At 42.7% G+C, this 18,246-nt stretch overlaps 1 protein-coding gene across 2 annotated transcripts in view; it reads left to right on the top strand.

Moving 5' to 3' along the window:
- The window catches only part of dok7b (docking protein 7b), a 56,726-nt gene extending 41,619 nt beyond the window's left edge, over positions 1-15,107 (top strand). Inside the window, exons 10-14 of one of the 2 annotated variants that reach the window (XM_079498535.1) lie at positions 8,958-9,009; positions 9,147-9,320; positions 10,069-10,134; positions 13,077-13,286; positions 14,894-15,107. In XM_079498535.1, the coding sequence (XP_079354661.1) occupies positions 8,958-9,009; positions 9,147-9,320; positions 10,069-10,134; positions 13,077-13,286; positions 14,894-15,030 (639 nt within the window). In that variant the 3' untranslated portion in view covers positions 15,031-15,107. Of the gene's footprint in view, positions 1-8,957; positions 9,010-9,146; positions 9,321-10,068; positions 10,135-13,076; positions 13,314-14,893 lie in introns of both variants that reach the window. The other variant, XM_079498534.1, reaches the window with a different exon arrangement.
- Positions 15,108-18,246: the final 3,139 nt, after the last annotated feature.

Raw genomic sequence — 18,246 nt, 5'->3', positions numbered from 1 at the left:
TTAGTTTACAATAATACAAACTCTACAGTACACTGGAATGAATGGTTTTGATTAATTCATGAGAAAAACAATACTTGAATGCATTAACTAATGTGAGGGGCGGTGTGGGTAGAAGAGACAGACAGCCCTTGAATAATAACGACCACACTGGTTCACAGAATTGCACTTAAACAAACAAAACAAACAAACAAAACTTTCCAAAAAAAACACAGGAGGCTGTAATACAGAAAAAACATTCCAACTGAGCAAAATGTTCTAATAAACGTACTGTAGATGTGCAACTTATAATGATAAAGTTCTCAGTGGTGAAAAGTAACTACAGTAAGTAGTACAATTGTGAGGAGCGTTTACTTGGAGTATTTCAAATTTCTGTACTTTTACTTCTACTCAGTGGTGTAAAGTAACGAAGTACAATTACTTCATTACTGTACTTAAGTACAAGTTTTGAAAATTTGTACTTTTACGAGTATTTTTCTGTACTTTTACTTTTACTTCGTTACATTTACAAGGAAAAAATCGTACTTTTAAAACAGTTTGACGGCCGCTAATTGTTTACGCCAGTGTTCCCCCGCTGCGTAATACGACATTCCCGCTATTTGTTTAATGCGTTTAATTCGCTGTATTTTAATAATTAAAAAGAAACTCCGGCTTTGCCGCGGACCTTCATGTTATGATGACGAAACCGGAAATTGACCCATGCGCTGGGCTGCTAGGGCTTCTGGGAAATTGAGTCCAATGCAAGTGAACGTGGTGCAACGCCTCATGGAGGAAGGTCTTATGTACCCATCTTGTGGCGTACACCAAGATGGTGGGTGGTGCGATCGAAAATAACAAATGGAGGAACCTATTTTCGCCGGATTTTTGCCGATCAAAAGCCCAAATACTTACAGCGTATGATCTCCATGCACCGCTCCCTCTCCTGGGGCAGTGAGAGGGCGCCCTCTGTGGCAAGTGTGGAGAGGTGCACACTATCGATCTAGGTAATAAAACAATCTCGGCAGCGTAGAATATTTCATTAAAATGCGGGTAACGCGTAGTATGCCCTCAAAATGTTAATCTGCTACATTAAAATTGGACACCTTTCGTTACAAATTAAAATCTTAATCGCATATTTCCATGCAGTGCGCACACAACATGCGAAATATGCGGGGCTCGCTTTATTTCAGTCATTTCACAATCCCCACATTTTCAGCATAACCTTTGTGCTGTGTGTGTGTGTGTGTGTGTGTGTGTGTGTGTGGACACGTGCGTGCGTGCGTGTGACTCACCCACCCAGGTGATGGCAATACTAATCACTGTAGTCTTACCGTACATTGCATCAAAACTTCTGGTCGTTAAAGTTGATGCTGTTTCAACTTTCTCCCTCGTATTTCTACTTTATTGAAATAATGTCATCCACATTGCAAAGCCTACTGCAGGCTTTGTTGACTAGATTTAGAAGACATTTTCAAGCTCTTGCTCTTGATCGATTATTTATATGGAGAAATAATTTAAAGATGGAGTGCCACAATTTTTGTATTTTTCCAGTTTTTCATGTGTCTATGAGGTAACTACTTCATTAGACACCCTGGAGTCGTTTTATGTGCAATGATATATTCACTTTGTATTTAGGGTTCCTTCCTGGAGGCTGAACCCTTGACAGTCAAACAGGCCAATGAAATAAACAGTAATATAGTGACATCACACTATCAGCCCCTCCCCTAACCCCTCCCCTTTTATCATACAACTACAGCTGTGGGTGCGGCTTAAGTTCAGGTGGATCACCACCCATCACCACCCACCAGGCAAACCAGGCATACTTAATGAACTGGTGGGCGTGCCCACATAAAAACAACATTTTAACAAATACTGTACACTTTTTTGAAAAGATTATACCTCCTTATATAACAATAAGACCGGATGATCATGTTTTAGGGTGGAAAAAAAATGCCCAATGCCCTCGCAGTGGGTGGGGCTTAGTGAAGGGCTTAATATGATGCAGTCGGTTTTGCAATCTCCATTCAAGGACCCCTAAATTAATATGTATTCGACTGTGAAATATATTTAATATAAACATTAAATGCCATTGATAATGAATGGCAAGCCACTTTTGACAGGATGAAAAATGTTGGACTTAATTTCTTTGTAGGCATTTTGAAAAGCATTTTGTACTTCATTTTGTACTTTGTACTTGTACTTTGTACTTTTATACTTAAGTACATTTTAAAACCAAGTACTTTTGATACTTAAGTACATTTAATGTGAGCTACTTTTATACTTTTACTTAAGTAATTTTCTAATTGGTTACTTTTACTTTTACTTAAGTTAAATAACTGTACTTTTACTTAAGTAAAATATTTTTGTACTTTTTCCACCACTACTCCACTACATCTCAGAGATAAACTAGAAAAAGTGCCCTTCTGGGCACAGGTCTCCACCAGGAGAAAAATGTGTTTTGAAAAATCAACCTGTTGGTGGCGCTATAACAGGCCAATGTGAAAAGGGTGGGATATATTCCTCAGCCTAGTAAGAAAATGTGTGAAAGATTTCACGTAAATTGCATGCTGCGTTCATGATTTGAGGCTTTTGTTCAAAACGGGGCAATCTTGCAAACTGTGAAAGCCAATTATAGCCAATTAGGATGGAATATGAAATATCGGACAGATCCGACTTGAGCACATGACCATAGAGAAACTGTGTAACGATTTGTGAGATTTTTGGACAGAATCTGGAGGAGTAATATCAAAAAATGTGTTTTACAAAAGTCGGCCTCCTGGTGGCGCTATAAAAGGCAGATGCGGAAAATGCAGGTCAAAGGTTTGTCCTTGGCCTCTAGGGAGTGTGCATGCAACGTATCACGCAGATCGGTGCAGTTTTAGGTAAACAATGTGAAAAGCTGCCTCATGGTGGCGCTATAACAGGCCGTTCTGGAAAATGTGGGGCAGAGGTTCATCGTTGGCATCCAGGGATTGTGTGTGCAAAGTTTGGCATTGATCGGGCCAACGGTGCCGGAGATTAGCTGGTAACGGACGGACGGAAGGACGGACGGACGGACGGAAGGAAGGACACACACACACACGGACGGAGTGCAAAACATACTCTCTCCCCATGCCTTCGGCCTGGTGGAGACAATTATGCTTTACTACACTACATTTATTTGAAAACTGAGAACCGGCAGAGATTGCACCCTGAGCAAGCAATTTTGTGACAGTGGTAACGAAAAACTTCCCCCTTAACTGGAAGAGACGTCAAGCAGAAACTGACTCTAGGGTGGGCGCTGGGCGGACATCTGCCTCGACCGTGTCGGGGGAAAGAAAGAGAGAGAAGGAGAGATGTAGAGGGATATACAGGCAAATACAAGTAGTAGCAATAGCAATAATTCAATCAGTCAGTCAGTCACACCGAATATATACAGTATGGTCATGCCTCGTTACATCACATGATGCCATCAATATTAAGCCCATATATGGAGATCCCTGATGTCATCAATATTGGCCAGCAACTCTACATCTCACCTCAAACCCTTAGATATCCATATACAGTATGGAGCTGACCTGTTCTGACATTCCATATGTTGATCCTTGCCCATCCATCCTCTTCGATGTCTCTCTTTTGACTGAAACCCCGTCCATTTAAACTCTAGACGGGCCTGCCCCAAAGTTATTAGTGCGCCCGGTAGCCGGCGAAAACTATAGTTCTCAACAGGTCGGAAAATTAAGGCCCCGGCCCTACCTGGGCCCTCTTCAAACCCTGTACACTGCCCCTGCTGCCACTGCCCCCACTGCCACTTAGATCTCCATATATGGAGCTGACCTATTCTGACATTGACCTCATCAAACCCTGTACACCAGGGGTATTCAACTAGATTAGGTCGGGGGCCACAACTGTAGAATGATTGTGTGGTTGGCCGCACAGCGTGCAAGCGCGAAGCGTGATTTTTTTTGGATTCTACAAATGCATTTTGTGTTCAAACACAAAGATTTATGTAGGCTAATACATTTGTGCACAGTATGAGCACAGGGTGATACAGTATATGTCTATACAAGTATATGCTATACCTTAGAATAGACCTATTTGACAGAACGAGCGTCAACGAGCACTAGCTGAAACACACACACACACACACACACACACACACACACACACACACACACACACACACACACACACACACACACACACACACACACACACACACACACACACACACAAGCAATCACTTACTGTGAGTTGTAAAGTTGACGAAACAATTACTGTATATAGGATTACCAGACCATTATCTGCTACCAAAACAAGATGGACTACTATTGAGTTCACTTGTGAAACAAAGTTTGAAGCAAGCTTCTTCTATCTGGCGGAGTCAGGTTACATCAGGAGGTCGATATAAATAAGCAGCGAAGACCCGTGTTCAAACCACCGGTACACTATGCTTCATGGCTCGCATAAACAAAAACAAAGCTAACAAAACTAAATGGTGCATTTGCCATTTATATAGCGCTTTAGATTCTGCATTACATTCACCCATTCACACACCGATGGTGGAGGAAACCATGCAAGGCACCAACCTGCACATCGGGAGCAATAGGCCTATCTCACAGCCCCCTTTCCACGCCCACTTCCGGTAGATAGTGGTGTCATTTAACATTAGGCATTTACACTCTTTTTCTCTGGAGAATCTAAGTACATTTCCTAATGTTAAAATGTCAAAGACCGATAATAATATGAAGAAAACACAATGGTATAACAACTCAAATAAGTAGAATAAACCTTACCTTTACAAAACGGTAGTTTGTGGCTTGTGAAAATACCTCTTTTAACATGGAAGCCTATGGACCGCAGAAAAAAAAACACCACTAGCTCCAAAAGGGGGCGTGGAATGGGGGCGGGGAAATGCTGTGAGATAGGCCTATTATGGGGTTCAAGGACACTTTGACACTATAACTCTAGGGGAGCCCGAGATGGAACTGGGAACCTTGCGGTTTCCATTCGGCTGCTCTACCAGCCACGCTACCCCGGACCTGAGCCACTACCCAGGCTGCTCTACCAGCCACTCTACCCCTGACCTGAGCCACTACCCAGGCTGCTCTACCAGCCACGCTACCCCTGACCTGAGCCACTACCCAGACTGCTCTACCAGCCACTCTACCCCTGACCTGAGCCACTACCCAGGCTGCTCTACCAGCCACTCTACCCCTGACCTGAGCCACTACCCAGGCTGCTCTACCAGCCACTCTACCCCTGACCTGAGCCACTACCCAGGCTGGATGGAGAAGAGATCCAGTAGAACTAAAAGACAAGTCATTTTATGTTCATTGCTCTCAATGGTCTTCCCTGATTAAATAAAGGTCAATAAAAATAAAAATAAATATTTTGTTGCGCTCTGGTGTTGCGCTCTGAAAATAATAAATAACAGATCTATATAAGCTCACGTGTCACACTGCGACTGCGTTGTGAGCTTGTAGATCGGCTATTTTCAGCATGCAACCAAGTGTAAAAATCAGCCATTACGACGCCATCAAGGCTCGCCAACATACAGTACATTTCAGTCGACTACCTTAAATCAACATGTAGATTTAGTCTACTAATATCTTAAGTTATTTAGTCGACAAAACTAGACTAACACAAGCATTTCAGACCACTAAAATATGACTAAAACTTTACATAATTGTATTCAAAAAGACTAGTGACTAAAACTAAATCAAAGTTTGCTGTCAAAATCAACGCGGCATGCAGGGTTTAGCATTCAGAACTCAGACATAATTAACATTTCACAGGTTCTGGATTTGTTTCCGTACACATACACATATATATTTGACTCCATATTTGGGCATGCCTCACACAAAAATCTCCATATATGGACATAGATTTTGAGTTTTAATTGTGGCTTCCTTGGCCACCTACTGGCAGCCGAGATTGGAGTGGAATTGGGCTGTATCAGTCCAGTGGTTTGCGAGATTAGCCACGGAATATCTCTCTCTCTCTCTCTCTCTCTCTCTCTCTCTCTCCCTCTCTCTCTCTCTCTCCCTCCCCTAGGTGCCGTACCATAAAACCAGTGGCATATAGGGGAGGTATCTCTAAACGTTTTTATATAATATCAAAAAGAGGGGTACTGTACTGTAACTGTAGCAAATGGTTTGCCGCCCGTGGCATTGCCCTTTTCACGGTCCTTCATGAGTTCCTCTGACACTCAGGGAAACAGGTTAGGTGCTGACTGTATAGCGGCCTACACCATGGTTCAAACACATTTCTTCTTGAAGAGTGACATGCTGTCATAACAGAGAGGCTCTCTAAATATCTCTAGCGGGGGCGTTCAATTTGGATTCAGGCCATGTGTGTCTGATTAAATCAGCCATGCATCACCCACGCACACCATAAATAAGTTATGTCTTCATTTAGTCCATTGTGGCGGGGGGGGGGGGGGGGGGGGGGGGTTATTAATTGAGTTCAGTTCAAATATCCATCCCTTTGGAATAACAGTTTATCTAGACCCACCAAACCTTCTAGCCTTCAGAATCCAGAGTGCAAACTCCGCGTTTCAATAAGTACGTATATGCTCTTCTTTTTTTAATCACTGCTTGTGAAACCTACCTATAACTTACTGTCAAAATCAACACTGCTTCCTCCTCATGACTGAGTGGGTTGCGCTCATAGAGTAATAAAATCACACCCGTGTGAACTGAGTGGTGTAAGGTCTGTATGACGTAATGAAATCATGTCTGACGTAATGAAATCACACCCGGGTGAACAGGGTGAACATAGCAACCATGCTAATTTTTTCTGCACAAACAAAGCCAGTTGTAGGAATCACACCCGGGTGAACAGGGTGAACATAGCAACCATGCTCATTTTTTCTGCACAAAAAAGCCAGTTGTAGGAGTGGTTTACACCACTCAAAAAAGGATAGAGACTGAACTGGAGCATTAGCCCCGACCCCCTGCTATTCATTTCAGTGGAAGTTGCTCAGTGGCGTTTTGAAGCACCCGGAGGAAGAACCGTCTACTTCCGTGTTTTCCAACCAAAATTTGGTTTGGCAAATGCGGAAGTGCAACCGAGCGCTCAATGTTAATAAATCCACGGGTCCGCCTGCAGTTCACGCTCCAACCACTAGGGCCGAGTGCTTCAATGCTGCTCACTGGGGGCTCGGTTATGCTGCGTTTTTCTTTTTATCACACGGGGTATAACACAACATCATCCTGTTCTCCACTATCTATACCAGTGGTTTTCAACCCTTTTCGTATCAAGGTCCATTATTTATTCAGCATTTGAGCCACGGAGCACCGTTTGAAGATATTTAGGCGCCTCTCAGACCCCAAACTAAAGAATATTTTGTTGTCGTTGACTAAGATTTTGTCCACAATTCCATACTGTATTGATGTTGGTACCATAAGGAGAGATACCAGGCAAACATACATTCTCATACATTCTCCAATTGTGTAGACTTCTTGTAAATTAAGTAATGCAGATGTTTAGCAATAATGTAACTCTTGAGAGCGTAACATGAAACCAAATGGACCCGTACGGGTCCATTTGGTTTCATTTTACGCCCTCAAGAGTTAAAGATCTACTCAGTACAGTAGATTCTACTGTAATAAGGGTCCATTTGGTAACCAACTCTCCATTTAGCTGGGGGACCACCTGGAACCTCCTCAAGGACCACTGGTGGTCCCCGGACCACTGGTTTAAAATCACTGATCTATATGTATGGTAAGTGTGGGACAGGGAGTTGGGTTGGCTCGGTCCTAATTGGGTACATGCACGGCCAATTTGTAAAGACGACCTTGAAGACTCTAAAATGCACTGGCTCATCGGTTATAGTACGGCAGGCCATATTCCACGCCCTGTTTAACCACATTATGTGGTTAAATAAGGTGTGGAATATGGCCGCCTGGACCCTAGCATCCCTGTTGTGGGGTGAACATTTCAAGAAGTGAAATGAGGTGACCAAGCTTAATTTCGCTCTGGCCGGACCCGGTAAATGGTGCATTTATATAGCGCCTTTATCCAAGGCGCTTTACATAGATGTAAATGTGCATTATACATTCACCCATTCACACACACATTCACACACCGATGCCAGAGGAAACCATGCAAGGCACCAACCTGCACATCGGGAGCAATTAGGGGTTCGGAGTCAAGGACACTTCGACCCTATCTTTGGGGGAGCCCGGGATCGAACTGGGAACCTTGCGGTTTCCATCCGGTCACTCTACCCCTGACCACTGCCGCTTAGCTCGGTCACTGGCGGTTTTCACTGAAGACTCATTTTTTGTGTATAATTAGCTTACCCCGTTCCTCACAGCCTACCATTGATGTACTGCATATATTGATGTATGTATGTTGTACTGATATGTTTTTTTTATCTTTGTATTTTTCTTCCTTTTATCTTCTTTCTCTTGTTTTCCTGCCTTGCTGTATGTTATGCTATCTGAAGCTCTTTGGTTCGACCTTGGGTCTATACAAATTAAGTTTGAATTGATTTGATGAAGAGATTTGGTGCAGAGGGCAAAAAGAACGTGCAGACCTAATACAGACAGCCCTGCTGGGGTTAGGTTGGGGTCGCAATTCTGGAATGGCATCATTATTTTGGGGTCAGGAGCTGAAAGGTTTGGAAACCCATGATCTCCAGATCAATAAATGATTGATAGATTTATGTACATATTTACTAGCCTGGCTCCAGCCCTGAACCGCTTGCCATGGCAATTAAAAAACGTTCTGACTGGCGAATAATGAAGTGAAACGAAATGGCAATTTGAAATGGAGTGTCAAGGCTGGAGTGTCAAGGCTACATACATGTATTTAGAGTATACAGCCATACTTTCACACATGGGTAAACGGATAAAGCAATAGTTTGCTTTCTTTAATAATACAGCGTTCTGTTCGGCAAATGTCTTTCACTGAAATGTTGTTTTCAGACACCGTGAAACATTCTCTTAAAAGTGACGAAGAAAGAGTGTAACCATCTGTATCTTATTCTTTAGGTTACAAACCTTCCAGAGTCGGAGTCGTCGCAACCCAGCGCACATACACCAGGTCGGTGCACGACACGCATGAATGAGCCGAATGGATGTTGGGTCGGACGGTGTTGACGAGGGAACCATGGCAGAGCTGCATGAATACAAAAACATGGGTTAGACTTTACGGTCTAATTGGTGTGTATACTTTCTCAGACATCTGTCTCTTCGTGAGGGAGCCGGGAGACGACGGCGGCAGCGATGCTTCTTGTGATGCCGGCAGCGCGCTGGAGGGTCCGGAGGAGAGCTCACATTCTTACCTGCCCGCCTCCTCCCCCCTCCCGCCTCCACCGTGCACGCTAAGCCTCCAAAGACAGCCATCAGCCCCTGGTAAGAACATGATCTCGCATATGATCCCACCATTTTACTTGCAAGTAATGTCCCAAGCGCGGAAGGCCATACACCGTAGGCATAATACCGCTATGTAAATGTGGCAGTGTCTTTTTTTTGCCCCCGAGAGGCCTAATATCCCCCTTAATTGGCTGGGAAAGCGGTGGATGTTTGGTTTCCCGCATGCAGATTTCAATACAGGTGTTTATTTAATGAGTCTAGTTTGAAACGGGTGGCTACATAGCGCACATCCAGTCCCTGCGCTGGTGCTGGACAAAAGAACATTCCATTTTCCGGTGGTGGGAAATGTACTCAAAATTAGTAGTATCAAGTATCAATACCGCAATGTAGAAATTACCTCGAGTAAAAAGTGTCGATGTTAAAATACCAAATAACAAACAAAACAATTTTTTTTGAAATAGCAGATCTACAAGCTCGCGATGCAACACATTGTGAGCTTATAGATCTGCTATTTTCAAATTGCCAAAGTGTATAGGGCTGAACTGGTGAATGTATGTTTTGTAATACAATCTACAAAGTAACTTAAAGGTATATTCAGCGATTTCACTTAAAAAAAACCTTTCGTTTTTGGCTAGTGGACCGGGTTTTTTTCCAAATCACTGAATGCTCCTTTAAATGTCATCCCGCAGCGCCAGTTCTGCTTACCAAAAGTGGCCCACTGGTACAGAACATGATTAAATGTACTAAGTTACTTTACCCCACTGTCCGTTTGGATCCTGTGTTATAGGTCAGAGGTCAAGCTACGAACAGACCGATGTGTCCAAGAGAAGAGACCTCAGGCTGGATGAATACAGTATGTCCACATACCTTCATTTTCTCCTAATTCTTTTTTTATCCTACAATTTTGTAACTCATTTTTTCCACCCAGTCTCAATTATGTAATGTAGTCCTGGGCTCTACACTCCCTCTGCCAACCTGGGGAGAGCAACGGACTGACCTCATGCTTCCTTCAATGCATGAGGAGTCCAAGTCGCTTCTTTTCACCTGACAGGGGGAAGTTTCCCTAGGTTGGACGTAGCACGTGGAAGTAACACGTTATTCCGACCAGTTCCTTTCCCCTCCATCAGGCGCCCCGGCTGACCGGAGGGAGGTAGTTTAGAGACCATGTTTTTTGTGAGGGTACCTACCCTAGGCCTAAGGGACACGGGGAGAACATGCAAACTCCACACAGGGGCCACCTATTCTAACAATAATAGTCTACTGGGGAAGGATGCTCCGTCAGTGGCTTTGTGATATAATGTCCTGTCTCGAGTTGAATATGTTAAGGTTTTCAATTGCCGGCTCTGAGAAAAGGTTTTACAAGACCTGGGGCCCGTTTATGACATTCTACCACAACACACAAACTGCATAGTGTGCCGTGCCTATGCCTCGGCCAACGCCAAACCACAACAGAAACAAAATCTGCTCTGCTATGAAAAAATCTTCTTTTTATTATTATCTTTTTATTTTTTGTAATTATGTATGCATGTCTTTTTGTGTATATAGATTATAGATATATCTATTTATTTATTTGTATTTCCTCCAGACTGTTTTTCCGACTATCCTTGGGATTGTGGGTGGGGGGAGGGTGGGATAGGGGATTGAGTTTTATTTTTATATTTTATATGTCTGTTTAATACTTGCCCCTGGCCCTGGGCTACTGTTACAAAAACCTGAATAAAAAGATTTTGAAAAGAATAATAGTCTACTGAACAGATACCATCAGGCGCCCTGGCTGGTCAGAGGTAGCCTGGCTAATAAGCCAGACTCAAATCACACTGTCGTGTGGTATTTGAGTCTGGAGATGTTGTGTATGGATCTTGTTTCCCGGGGGGCGGGTTCAAACATTTTCTCTTTGGCGCAATTGGTCAGAACTACTGTCAGTCAAAGGTCTCAAGCATTGAACGTCACTGTACCAAAGCCCGCCCATATTGCATACCGTGTCCCGATTGGCCACACCAGTTCTCTGGTGTAGGAAATGGGCGTACAATTGAGCCTCTCCAGACCGTAATCCACCGGCAGGCAATTCTTTTTTTGCCAACGGCTGATTCGGTCTGGCTTATTAGCCAGGCTAGGTCAGGGGGAGGCAGTCCACATACAGTAGCTTCTACAGTATCAGTGTTTCTCAGCGGGGCCGCTATACCACCCCCCAGGGTTAAGCATTTAGGGGACACTGGGGGTGTTTTGCTAGAAGCAATATTATTTCTGAAAGGGGAGCATTGATTGAGGTGCTCTTGGGGCGTGTCGGTTTTACTTTGTTTTAATGATTTCCTATATGCCAGTTTAATGGTCAGTGTCATGTCAGTAACATGGTCGAGTTGTTTTCAGTTGTTCCATTGCTTCCTGAATGATCATAAGGCCAAGCTGGTAGGATCTACAAGCTTGCGCGTTGTAAGCTTGTAGATTGGCTATTTTCAGCATGCAACCAAGTGTGCCATCAAGGCGCAATGTCTACTAAAACTAGACTTTTAAAACACTAAAACATTTCAGGTGACTAAAACCAAATTAAGTTTTCTTCATAATTTGCTGTCAAAAACACAATGACCAGCACCCCCCATTAAAATAAATTGTTCCGAACTTTTCTGTACCACCCCCATTGAGAAACACTACTTTAATCCTTTGTTCCCTCATAGCCCATATCAGGTGTTTTCAACCTTTTTGAAATTAAGTGCCATGTTTTTATTTTCTAGATAGTCAGAGTGCCATCATGTCAACATACATTTTAATGACACCAATAAAAACAATCCAACATATTATTAATATTTAATATTTTCCCTTCCTAAAATAATAATAATAATAATAAAAAATCATTAGATCATTAGACTCCACCATCATTAGACTCCACCACTAGACTCCCTCCCCAGTCAGAGTTTTAATGAATGTAGAATTATGTGCAGGATTTAATTTACATACAAATGTCAGGGACTTAATTTTGCCAATGATAACCCTCCTTTGTGCCAATGCCGGCACCGGTGCCAAAGGTTGCCTACCCCGGGCCTGCTTTACATGATTCACCGGTGCCAAAGGTTGCCTACCCCGGGCCTGCTTTACATGATTCACCGGTGCCAAAGGTTGCCTACCCCGGGCCTGCTTTACATGATTCACCGGTGCCAAAGGTTGCCTACCCCGGGCCTGCTTTACATGATTCACCGGTGCCAAAGGTTGCCTACCCCGGGCCTGCTTTACATGATTCACCGGTGATTCACCGGTGATTCACTGGTGACTGCTTTACATGATTTCACCGGTGCCAAAGGTTGCCTACCCCGGGCCTGCTTTACATGATTCCGCAGTCAGCAAAGCTGCCACGTACGCTCACAGTCATTTTAGAACCTAAAAAGAAAAAAAAGCACCCAATAATTAGAGATGTCCCGATACTGTATCGGTATCGGGAAAAGTATCGGATCGGCCCTTATTTGTCATATCGGGTCATATCGGTATCGGCAAATATGCCAGTCTAACCACCGATTCCGACACAGGGGTAAGTGGTTGACTCTATGGCGGGTAAATAAAATCGCCATAAAATCGGAATTTGCTTTGGAGTTGCCCAAACTGCAAGTGCACATTTGAGTGAGGAGTCTGCTATAAACACAACACGAGATATATAGCTAGATAGCTATAAACACAACATGAGATCACGACACTGGTATCGGTATTCGGTATCGGTATCGGCTAACACAGAAATTGAGGTATCGGAAAGCGAAAAAAGTGGGATCGGGACATCCCTACCAATAATATATGTTTCTCTTTCTTCTCTAGGGACATTTTTGCAGTGTTCCCATGAAACTCCTACCTCTTTTCTCCCGGCCACCAGACTGTTCAGCAGCAACAGTGCCAATTATGTCAACATCCCTATTAGCCCCATGGCAGCTAAAGCCAGCAGAGAACTTCTCTACATGGAACTGGATCTGCATGAGCGCAGAACGACAGCGTTATCTGCGCTGAACCCCGGCGCCAACGCCGTGCGAGGTAACACGTTGGAGCTGTGCAGACCCAGTAAGAACACTATACTGTCCTAAAATTGCAAATTTGGAATTGCTTGTTTTTTATTTGATTTTATTAGACGTCATGCAGGATGGAAAAACACAGTTACTTCATGTTCATCGAAGAAACGTCAAGGATACAAACACAAGAACGTCTTTCGACTTATTTCCATTGTGGTCCTTTTGGTCTGAGACAAACAACATTGCAACAATATTCAGTCAGTACATACAGGCAATGCAGTACATCAATAAATAAAAAATCAAGAGCTACAGTACACTTACCTACAGCGCTGTAAATACATTGAATCACATTACTAATATAAGTGTCCAGTGAACATATACTGCAACATTTTCTAAAAGCAAAGCTTTGACCCTCAAAATCAGAGTCACATCACAGATTTACAAAGTACTTACTGCTTTTTTTAGTTTTAGCTTTTACTGCTGCTTTGTTTGATTCATGGCCTACATGGTTTCTTTGGTGCTTTATGTCAGCCTTTCCTGCCTCACGGCAAGCGTTCTGAAATTTACAACTGTCCATTTTTGTCACATGCTGTTATATAAAAGCACATTTTGGAAATGTTTATTTACATATTTATAACACATTACCAATACCATTTAGCTGTTATTAATGGATTTTTGGTATGACTATAGGGTTTTACAGTACCACTTACGGAAATGAACTTGGCATGCAGCTATAACTCCATCATTAGTGAAGCTGCCACAGTACAAATATGTAAATGATTACTAACACCATGACAGGCTACGCAGAATATATCTCTACTGTCGGGGAGAAACCACCTAACTACAAAATGTTCATTTTTCAGGAAATTAAGAAGATATTTTTTTAAACAAAGCAATACTGCCTCATTCAAGTTGGTATTGTGACTTGATATACTGTTAATTACTTGCATGAGAGGGGGAGAGGTGGTGGTTAGATGCTTTAGCAGACAGTTTGAGGGTCCAATAGAGTTAGCTGGTTTAGTCAGAAGCATTTCTTAATACATTTCATCGTTTAAAAAAAAAACAACAACACACAGATAAAGGGTGTTCAATTATAGCATTGATTTATGGGGAAAATGGTCCCCATAAAATGGTTATATCTGCCCATGTGCAATTTGTGATTACGAAGCCTAAATACAATATAGATACAGGTTGTAACGTTCCAAAAACACAATTGAATCGTTAGTCGTAATCACTAACCCATTTTGGGCGGGAACCCCTTTTGGTGTTTTAACTAAGCATTATGTAATACAATTTGTGATTACGAAGCCTAAATACAAACACAAATACAGGTTGTAACGTTCCAAAAACACAATTGAATCGTTAGTCGTAATCACTAACCCATTTTGGGCGGGAACCCCTTTTGGTGTTTTAACTAAGCATTATGTAATACTTTAGCTATTGAAAAATAGCAGAGCTATTTTTGAACATTTGTGAAAATGCGGCACAAATCTTTGAATATATATTCTTTCAGAAGACCGAAATGGGTTAATGCGCCAATTAATCGTCAACGTTAAATGTGTAATGGTGACAGCCCTACTTTCAGACACCCAAAGGTCGTGACCTCAGTGTTCCCCTGCTCTTCCCATCCAGGAGGAGGCTCCATCAGGTACGCCCACATCAACCTGGTTGCCATGGAGACGGCCCAGAGGGTGGGGGCGGAGCATGCCCAGGGCAGAGAGGACAGACTGCCTCAGCTGGAGGGCCGGAGGAGAGCTGCTCCAAACTGACTTCACTTCGTCTTTGTTCAGTAAATACGTACAACTCTTTTTTTATTTTTTGAGTGGTGCAACCACTCCAAGGAACAGCAATGTCCCTATGTCCATCCCTATGTTTATAGCAGGGGTTCTCAACGTTTTTGGCCGGGAACCCCCGGAAATGCTTTGGCAATGTCTCGGGACCCCCGCCCCGCACCCTCCCGACCCCCAATATAAATTGACTGCTACAATAACCTTAACCCATTTTGGGCGGGAACCCCTTTTGGTGTTTTAAGCATTGTTATAATTTAGCTATTGAAAAATAGCAGATCTACAAGCTCATAGCGCGCCACCGAGTGGCGCGCTACGAGCTTGTAGGTCTGCTATTTTTGAAAAATCGTGAAAATTAAAAATTAAAAACACTTTATTTTTTATTTTTTTAAACATTTTTGGGGACCCCCTAAAATAATTTGGCGACCCCCCGAGGGGTCGCGACCCACAGGTTGAGAACCCCTGGTTTAGAGTACCAACAGGGGGCGCTGTTGCACCACTCACTTCAGACTGGTCTGATTTTTTGGACCTTCCTTGACCTGAAACTTGAACCTGTGAAGTTCTGTGATGTTTTTTTTTTTGGGTTCACATTTCAATTATAAATCAGAACTACTGAGGGTAGTCAATACTACTCATACAAAAGTGTCAGGCTATTTATTATTATTTATTTTTTCTACCATTTTTGGAAACATTTTGAAAGTATACATTCTTACCGGTACTTGAGTACCGGTAAGAATTTCCGTCGAGCCTCTTATAGATTCTAAAAGGTGCTGTGACCGGCAGTTTTATTTCCTCTCCTGCCACTCCACTCGTTGCCAAAATGCCATGAAGTGGGTGTTGAGAGAGCAGCAGTGGAGAGGGAGGTCGAGAGACTGTCTGTCACCACCTGTTATAGCGGAGGCGTGGGCATTTTGGATAGCGGTTACTGATTTTCTAAGCAGCGACGGCTCCAGAAAATTGTGACTGGGGGGGCTATGGGGGGGCCCCCCCTGGAGCCGTCCCTGTTTCTAAGACAAAACTACGAGGAAATGCATCAATGCAAATGATGCGCACTTTGGTTGGTTGGAGGTTTCTACCAGTAGGGGCACCACTGAGCCAAATCAAGGACATGCATGGAAGATAGCTTGTTACACACTGGCACATAAAGCTGTTCATAATATGAACAGGAATGTTGTTTCCACATAGACAAATTATATGAATTAACTAAAAAATATATATTTGGTGTGTTGCTCTCCTAACTTAACATTAAACGCTAGTCGAGTTATATCCACATGCTTAGTTGTATGTCCTGTACTTCTATCAAAGTAAACATTTATTTTCACTTTGCATCCGCCTTACTAGAATCTCTCAAGGCGAGCCACTAAATAACTCTACATTTTGGAGTAAGACAAAGACCTGTGTTTGTTGATACAGTTTGGATATGCCGAGGGCACTTTTAAAAGTCTTGGTTTTAATTCACATTATTTTACCGGACAGTTTGTGAAACCATTCCAAGTTGGAGGAGAACATGAATGGTACATTGGAGATGTCTAAAGTCTCCTAGCTCTCCACATTGAAGCTGCACTATGTAACTTTTACCCCATATTTGTACCGGGTCTCCTCCTGCGCAAGTACTGAAATGTTACCATTGAGCATAGAGCCTGCCTTCAAGATAAAACTTGTCAAACCATAACAACCACCCCAATTTACAGATTACATTGCATTGTATTAACATACTCCACCATACAGATTGGACAAAATTACAGTTCATTCATGAAAAAAAGTTACACAGTGCCGTTTTAAGGTAGACAAGATCCAGCAATCTAGGCGACCATTCCACATCGGTAAGTAATCGGTTGAAATAAGCTGCTCAGATACTGTACACAGTACAATTCATTCACATACCGGTATGTATTCAGGCCCATGTGGCCAGTGTGTGCGTGTGTGTGTGTGTGTGAGAGCATTTGACCATATTCAAACGGTGGCCATATTTGGTGATAGGAAACCCCACATAGACAGAGTATGATGTAAGATCAGGGGTCAACATGTCCGAACACAAATTTTAGATTCTCTTTTTTTACACACCATTGTAATGTTCTTATTTTGATCACAAGACCCAATTACTGACACTATGGCATATTAGGAGTCCCAACTACTAGTAACTCAAAGAGTGAACACATGGAACCAAATGGACCCTTATGGACAAAAGATTTATACAAATTTCCACCACATGCCAGCATGGCGATGACCACTGTGTAAGAGCATAACTTAATGTCCAACGTGTGAATATGGTCAATGTAACGGTTGATTCATGGGAAAGTGTGTTTCCACTTCTCATGTCCTTTCTGATATTAACGTGTTGATTTGGCCAATAGTTGCATTCATATTTTTTCATTATAATGATGGCTCATCCCTAGCCTGGCCAACACGGCTCCAGACTGCATCCGGAATGAAGTTTATGCTGGTTGGGGAATTCCCCCATCTTGAATCGGAACAAATCACGATCTATGTAAGGCCTCCTGAACCCTCAGTGCCATGCTGTATGTCCATCATCTATTAGTTTTATTATCTACTACTTTAAGTCACAAAAATGTTGTATATTCAACTGGAAAAAAGTGCTCATGTGAGACACGTCGACACTTTCTTCAGCTGAAAACATGACACAAACAGCCTTGCAAAGTAGCATTAATGAAGCCTTAATGCTTGCCACCGGTTTGTCTATTCAGTACCTCTCATGGGGGTGTGGCTAATTGATGGGGTACTGCTGCATATTCAATTATGACAACCAATCAACCAAGGCGAACAGAAATACAAACTGTAACACTCCAATGTTCAATGCCAGAAACACAATTAAATCGTTAATTACAATTATTTGTGACAATTAATCTTCAACTTAAATGTGTAATCGTGACAGCCCTAATGGAATCTAGTACCAAGACCTTATGGAACACCCTGGCGTGTCACCTTAACCCATTAGACCTCAGGACGATTCTACAAATGCCTTCTAAATCCTGAAAGTTTTCTGAAAAACTTATGTTTCTATGTCGGTGGTTTTCAAACTACCGTATTTCATGTCAAGGACCCCCAGAATTGTATGTAATTGGCCGCCGACCCCCCATCTCAAAATATGTTGTTCCTGGGACCCCCCCAGAAGCAAATATTTGAGTTAAGTTACTTGAGTTAGTTACTCAAAGTAACACATTTTCACGATTTTTCAAA

Source organism: Electrona antarctica, assembly GCF_951216825.1.
Source record: "Electrona antarctica genome assembly, chromosome: 4".
Lineage (NCBI taxonomy): Eukaryota > Metazoa > Chordata > Actinopteri > Myctophiformes > Myctophidae > Electrona > Electrona antarctica.
The sequence above is the reverse complement of the archived record's forward strand: the minus strand, read 5'-3'. Positions and strand labels throughout refer to the sequence as shown.